The sequence below is a fragment of the Papaver somniferum genome, chromosome 11, assembly GCF_003573695.1.
Source record: "Papaver somniferum cultivar HN1 chromosome 11, ASM357369v1, whole genome shotgun sequence".
In the NCBI taxonomy this organism is placed as follows: domain Eukaryota; kingdom Viridiplantae; phylum Streptophyta; class Magnoliopsida; order Ranunculales; family Papaveraceae; genus Papaver; species Papaver somniferum.
The window spans coordinates 24,984,968-24,992,546 of record NC_039368.1 but is presented as its reverse complement, the minus strand read 5'-3'; the positions used below and the strand labels follow the sequence as shown (position 1 = coordinate 24,992,546).

General features: G+C 36.9%; 1 protein-coding gene across 1 annotated transcript; it reads left to right on the top strand.

Moving 5' to 3' along the window:
• The first annotated feature begins 2,810 nt into the window (after nucleotides 1–2,810).
• Nucleotides 2,811–7,212, top strand: LOC113320743. Its single transcript, XM_026568635.1, has 5 exons — nucleotides 2,811–3,522; nucleotides 4,247–4,402; nucleotides 4,538–5,227; nucleotides 5,439–6,558; nucleotides 6,867–7,212. Exons 1-4 carry the CDS (start codon nucleotides 3,166–3,168, stop codon nucleotides 6,537–6,539), a joined length of 2,304 nt encoding a protein of 767 aa, XP_026424420.1. The 5' UTR covers nucleotides 2,811–3,165; the 3' UTR covers nucleotides 6,540–6,558; nucleotides 6,867–7,212.
• Nucleotides 7,213–7,579: the final 367 nt, after the last annotated feature.

Sequence of the window (7,579 nt, the reverse complement as noted above, 5' to 3'; positions counted from 1 at the left end):
CCGTGAATTATCCAGCTAATTCTGGCCAAATTTGATCGAACCAAAAGCCCAAAACGTGTTTATTATGATATATCACATCTTTCCACAAAGTTTCAGCGATTGAATCGCACAAAATCACGTCCAAATGTCCGATCAAACTTCTGCCAGTTGCATGCATCATTTTTCCCGCCTTTTTCTGATTTCAAATTTTGGAAGAAAGGGACCTCCCCTTTATCCATTCCTGGGGTCCCTTTAGAAATTGAGGAGGAAATAGTAATTTTTCTGGGTGTTTTTAACAACTCCTCCGGGTGCTTTTAGCGTATTTCTGGGGTGCCTTTAACACTTTATCCTGGGGTGTAAAACACCACTTTTTAAGCCCATTTCGCCGCAAGGGCTTATTTCTCTAAAATTTCCTACAAAGACATAAAATAACACAATAAATACAAAATCGAGCACTAACAATACATACAATTGAGACATATTAGACACATAAATGTGTCTATCAATGAGGTTACAGAACTACAATTCACTTCTCTTGCAGAATGTGAAGATATTGTTAACTTTTGATGTTGTCAGAGTACGTAATTTCCTACGTGATTTTATGAATTTGACCTTTCTCAAAAATCCATCATCAACAACTGCGAAAAATTTCTTAGTTTCTTTGAAAGATCCATATCCACCTAAAATGGCATACTGAAACCAATAATACGAAATTCGAAAAATTTCTTAGTTTCTTTGAAAGATCAATATCCACCTAAAATGGCATACTGAAACCAATAATACAAAATTTTACTTTAGCCAAATAATTCACCATTGAGTTCAAGATGAGCAAAATTGCACATATCGTTGTTGTCTAGCCGATATGTAAGTTTATTAGTTAGCAATTCATTCGAAAACCAAATGTATAAGGCTTTGAAGTTGGACATATATAATATGCGGTTAACTTTCATAAGAACATCTCCAACAAAAGGTGTAAAAAATCCTATGTGGCTTTTAATTTAGTCCTTTTATTTATGGGGTCTATACATAGAGTAAATATAGGACCTCATATCTAAAAACCATCTCCAATAATAAAGAATTTTTTAAGAAATATAGTGAAAAATATGACGTGGAGATGGAGCCGGAAGTGTAGATAACACTTTCTTGAACACCTTCATATTTAGTAATTGGTCCCTCCTAGTTTGTAGGACCCTACTGTTGGAGATGGGTTTATGCCAAACAGGGATCTAAAATCTTGTGTGTCACTTAAGAAACAAGATTCACACTCTGTTGGAGATGCTCTAACATGGATGTGAATGCTTTGAAACGAATTAATGTATTTTGTACCATTTTGTTAATCGAAATTAACATGGAAAAAAAACACCCCTTTTATTATCAACATAAATGTGTTAACAAGACGAGAGCCGAATTCCACGCTACACTATTTGTCATAATTTATAGGATAGGAAATTAATGACAGATGAATTAGCAAATCATGTTGAGGATGCTAGCATGTTAGGAAACCTTTTAACAACGGTATGATATCACACAATCCCGTTTTATATAAATCAAATTGTAATAGACGCCTCTTTGGATATAACATATTCTTGTATAATTGCTTCTTAGTTATTTAATAAAATTCATGCTTCCTAGAAAAGTAAAGTGTCAACAAAGTCAGGTGCATGCAAAAAAAACGAATTACCAATGTGTTACACGCGATATATCTACACACAAATTTGTTAAAATTGATCCAAGCATTGTTCAGAGTCGTTTTCTGGAAAAGCTGGACGATTTTTTCTAATGTGATATGGAATTGTTAAAGCGTATTGGAATATTGGACCACTTTTAATTATGTGCATGTCTAAACGATTTTTTCCTTAAATTAACAACTGATTTATATGCATTAGGGTCAATGTCTCGAAGCACTTTATTAAAAACAAAAACAAAAAAACAATAGTCGTCATACCTGTGAATTCGATGTTAGAATGCTATTTTGAACTTTGAAGTCTATACCAACACATCATATGTGTACACCCTTGCTACTAGTTGCTATGACCAGCTAAAACATTCAAACAGTAAGCACAAGTCTCTAATGTAAACACCTTGTATAATAAAATTTGCCGAGATTGATGAATTTTGACTGAAAGTAAAACAAAACAAAAAGGGAAGAAGAAGAAGAGAGATTGCAATATCCCGTGCCCGTGGTAATTAAGGCGTACAAAATCCGATACCGTATCTTTTATCATCAATGCGTTTCCTAGGAATACACGTACAATCAAAAAAATGATTAAAGTATACGTAATTAATTAGTATATCATCATTGCGTCTCCACATACACCCTGTTTCCAGCGCAAGGCAGGCATCTCAATCCATTATCCATCCAAACCAAACCGAACCCAAAATTAGCTAAGATTCTAGAAGTCAAGTTTCGGTTTCTTGCACTTGAAAAAAACTTTTTATCGCGGTTTTTGCGGCCTTGCGGGCATATATTCAATTCTTTCACCCGGTTTTTGTTTTGGTATCATGCTGCAGACCAAGTTTTGAGACAATTGCACATGATGAAGGTAGAATAATAATAATAATGCACCACGGTAAAACTCATTTGGCTATTTAGTTCTACCGTAGTTTCCTAGTTTCACCCGACCGAGATCAAAAATATACCACATTTTAAAAATCCGTTAAAATATATCTAACCACGGTTAGAATACCAAACCTAGTTAAATTCCATTGACAAGGGGTTAAAACCGTAAAAAAGAGAAAGATTGTTGGATAGATAAGGACGTTGGTTTTGTCTATGTGATTTTGGTTGTTTTCTTAGTCGAGTAATTAAAGTGTGATAATAAAAAGATAAAAGGAAGTCTTCTCTTGCTATGAAATTTCCTTCTTCGTTTGCGGGATTTCCTCTCCTTTTTCTATAAATTAGGATTCTCTTATTTCTCTTCCTCGGTTTTTTGTTTTTTATTGTTAGTTTTAGTAAGCAGCATATTCGAATTACTCGCATTTCTTTGACTCTTTTTAAATATCTCGATTTCTTTTATCCGTTTTTCTTGTTTCTAAGATCCGGGTTTCAATACCAAATCACCCTTTGATCTCTTGACAGCTTGAATTTTTTTCATTTTTTGAAATTTAGTTAGATCCAAATTATCTCTATAGAGAATTTAGGTCTTTTTTAGTTTTTTTATTTGGGAGGATCATCAGTAGTGAGAAATGGTAGTGAGAATGAGATGGCCATGGCCACCACAGTTATCAAAGAAATTTGAGGTGAAAATAGTTGTGAGGAAGCTGGAAGAACTCCATCAAATTGGGGGAGATAAAGATGTTATTGATGGAGAAAAACCATTGGAGGTTTCTAAATTGTCTGTTGAGGTCAGATGGAAAGGTCCTAAATTTGCTTTAACGTCGTTTAGACGTTCAGTGAAGAGGAATTTCACTAGAGAGGAGGAAATTAGAGATGATGATGCTGGTGTTGTTGAATGGGATGAAGATTTTCAGAGTGTTTGTAATCTTTCTGCTTACAAAGAAAACGTTTTTCATCCGTGGGAGATCACTTTTACCCTCTTAAATGTAAGTTTAATTCTTCTTTTCTCCGTTTTTAAATTTCATTGCTTAATTTATTTATTTTGGCTAATTTAGGTTTTTTTTTCTGAATCCTTGGTTTTCTCAAAATTGGGAGAATCAAAATTTATTATTTGCCTCAATCCTTTGTTTTATGTATTGGGTTTTAATGATACTATGTTTTCTTGTCTACATATCAAATTTTCTTCCCTTATCATTTACTGTTTTTTTTTTTTTTGAAGATTGTTATTAATTGTGTGTGTTAATTCAATTGAAGAGAAAGGGTCTATTCTTCTGTAGGTAATCAGAAAAACGTTGTACTATACTTAAGTTGTGAATTTTGGATTAGACTGCTTGGAAACTTAAGGATCATTAGAATTGGTCTTTCTAAAACGAATGTTCAATGTCTCATGTTAGCAATTTTCTTTATGGAGAATGTATAGTTAGTTTCCATGTTGATACTAGGCTTTATTTGAGCAATGGGATATTTATTCCGAAATTTTGAGTGCAGATGCAATGCTGAGATTCTAGGTGGTATTACTGGCCAGTGATCAACTAGTGATTAGAGTTACATCTGTGTGTCCTTTTAATTCAACCATGGTTCTATTGCGACAACCGGACTTCTCTAGTTAGGACACGCAAGAGTAGGAGGGATTATTTGCTTTTTGGCCGAGTGATTTCAGACAATTGTTAAATTTTAAGAGTTCTAAAGATCACATTTGTTTTGATTCAGGGGTTGAACCAAGGAGTGAAGAATAAGAACCCAGTAGTTGGAACGGCATCCTTGAATCTCGCAGAATATGTGTCCGCAGCAGCAGAAAAAGAGATTGAAGTTAGCATTCCTCTTTGCCTTTCGAGTGGAAACGCCGACTCGCATCCGTCTCTTTCTGTATGTCCCCTTACTAACTCTCTTTCATAAACTTTGATTCTCTCCTTTGATTGCCAGAGTAATACCAGCTGCTTCTTTTACTAGAATAATTCATGAAGTATCTCTTTTTGATATGGAGCTTCGTCCTTGCTGCAGCTATCTCTTAGCGTATTGGAACTGAGAACCACCCAAGAGTCTTCAGAGCCTGTTCAAAGATCAATGGTGCCTGCTCCACTGTCTCCCATGGCAGGAGAGGTTTTACCAACAGAGAAAGATGAACTATCCGCCCTAAAAGCAGGTTTAAGAAAGGTAAAAATACTAAAGGAGTATGTGTCGACTCGAAGAGCTAAGAAGGTGTATCGCGAGGATGAGGGAAGTGATGAAAGGTGCTCTGTTAGAAGTGACGATGGTGAGTATGTATTCCCATTCGATACAGCGTCTCTTGATGATTGTGATGAAAGAGAAATGGTGGTTGAAGATACTTCTAGTGTTAGGAAATCTTTCAGTTATGGCAGCTTGGCATATGCAAATTGTGTTGGTGGGTCTTACATCTCCGAGATGAAGATCAATGGCGAAAATGAGGACTGGATTTATTACAGCAATCGCAAATCAGATGTGGGATGCGTGACTGTAGAGGAATCAACCGCATCAGTGTCTGATCAGACTCTCTTGCAGAGTTCAAAACGGAGGGGCATTCTGTCTTGGAGGAAGAGGAAGCTGAATTTTAGATCTCCTAAAGCCAAAGGGGAGCCACTGTTGAAAAAAGCTTATGGTGAAGAGGGTGGAGACGACATTGATTATGACCGAAGACAGCTTAGCTCCTCTGATGAGTCCAATCCTTCAATCGTAAGCATCATCTCTCTATTGCTCCTCTTTTTCTAACAGTAATAAAATTAAACATGGTTAGGATCTGGACGGGAAATCTGTATTTGCTAGTATATCTCCCGGATACATGCCATTAGATAATTGTGTACACTATGATGTGTGGTCTCCAAGTTTTCTCTAGTAAATTGCACCCAGTTATTAACATTGATTATGTTTGCTTATTCATTTTCAGAGGCACAAGGCGGATGAAGACTCAAATGCAAACCGGTCATCAGTGTCCGAATTTGGGGATGACAATTTTGCTGTTGGAAGCTGGGAGCGCAAGGAATTTGTGAGCCGCGATGGACACATGAAACTCCTGACACATGTATTCTTCGCTTCCATCGATCAGCGGAGTGAACGTGCGGCAGGCGAGAGTGCATGCACAGCTTTGGTTGCTGTAATTGCAAACTGGTTCCAGACTAATAGAGACTCCATGCCCATCAAATCCCAGTTTGACACCCTAATCAGGGAAGGCTCCTTGGAATGGAGAAACATGTGTGGAAATGAGACTTACAGGGAAAAGTTCCCTGACAAACACTTCGACTTGGAAACAGTTCTCCAGGCTAAGATCCGCCCAATCTCTATCGTCTCCGACAAATCTTTCGTTGGGTTCTTTTATCCGGAAGGGATGGAAGGAGGGGGTTTTGAATTTCTCCAGGGAGCTATGTCTTTTGATAATATATGGGATGAGATCAGCTCTGGGAATGATCTCTGTTTCAGTAATGGTGAACCTCAGGTGTACATCGTGAGCTGGAATGATCACTTCTTTATCCTGAAAGTTGAACCAGAAGCCTACTACATTATTGACACACTCGGTGAGAGGCTTTTCGAAGGCTGTGACCAAGCTTACATTTTAAAGTTTAACAGGGACACGAAAATTCACAAAGTACCGGAAGAAGAAGTAGAAAAGTCATCCAAAGAAAAACAAGCAGTTGATCAACAGATTGTGGCAACAGCTCCAGAGATTTCAGGAAACCAGCAAATCTCTGTGAAAATGTCAGAAGAGGATCCGATGGTTAACTCTGCTATAGTAAAGATAGATGACGAATCCGGTGAGAGTGAGAAAAATGAGGAGGTTGTTTGTGAAGGGAAGGAATCATGTAAGGAATACATTAAAAGCTTCTTAGCTGCAATACCCATTAGAGAATTGCAAGATGATGTGAAGAAGGGATTAATGGCTTCGACACCGATCCATCATAGGTTACAAATCGAGTTCCATTACATTGAGTTTTTGCAGCCTTTGCCTGAACCATCAACAACAGCAATGATAGCATCAGGAGGGACTCTCTAAGAGAGAAGATAGAGCAAGTGTGAGTATTATCCTTGGATAACCTAATCGACGGTAGTTTTTTTCTCTCATTTCCGTTGGTAGTTTTTTTCTCTCATTTCCGTTGGTAGTTTGAGGTGGGTAAGTTTTTTTTATGGGTTTAATGGGTCAAACAGAAAGAGCTTTCCCAGTTAAACTTTTATCCTCACTTTAGTCTTTGTAAATTTTCTACCTTTCCCTTTTATTACAGTAAGGGGTTTCAGTCGTCTTACCTCTCTTCTTCCTGATGCAAGTTTTTGATATGTAATTGTCACCTCCAATTAATGCTGATATGGTTTTGTGAAACTACAGGGTGGGAGTTCTTGCTGCAAACTGTTGATACTGAGCTTATTCTTTATCAAGTGTTTATTGTCAACTTAATTTAGGGAAATGATTCTTTGCAAGTAAGTGAGACCAGATGAGAACATTATCTCATTTCTCCCACTCTAGTACATGTGAAAAGATTCCCTTTCAAACTGTAAAGATGAACGTTGTCAATAGGGACTTGGGACTTTGAAAAGTGGGAACGGATACGTGTCTTTCGTGTTGGGTGTTTTCTAGATAATATTATGCAACTTGCTGTAATTTGCCCTTTGTGTGTCTTTATTCCTTGTCACATTACCTGTTTTACATATTCATTGGTATCCTCTTTCCATAATCCATAGTAGGTAATCAGTGACTCAGGATCCATCTTTTCCAGTGGTAAATTCATTGATCATTCCTGGGTAGTCTTTTATGGATTGTGACGAGTACACATTCCAATTGTGAGAATGAGACTGACGTAAACATTTACCTATTTTCGTTCTTGCTAGGTAAGATCTTAACTCTTAGCTCCCACACGGTTTCGTAATCCAACCAGCAGTCTCTTAAAAGAACAAATGTTTGGTTTAACCTCCATATTTTACACAAGTATAATATTATACACGACCACAACCAGACCATTCCTAGACGATATATTGGGCACACACAAGTCCCACAATTACAGATCTTTACCTAATTGTTAAGAAGAAAAGAAATGTAGCTAA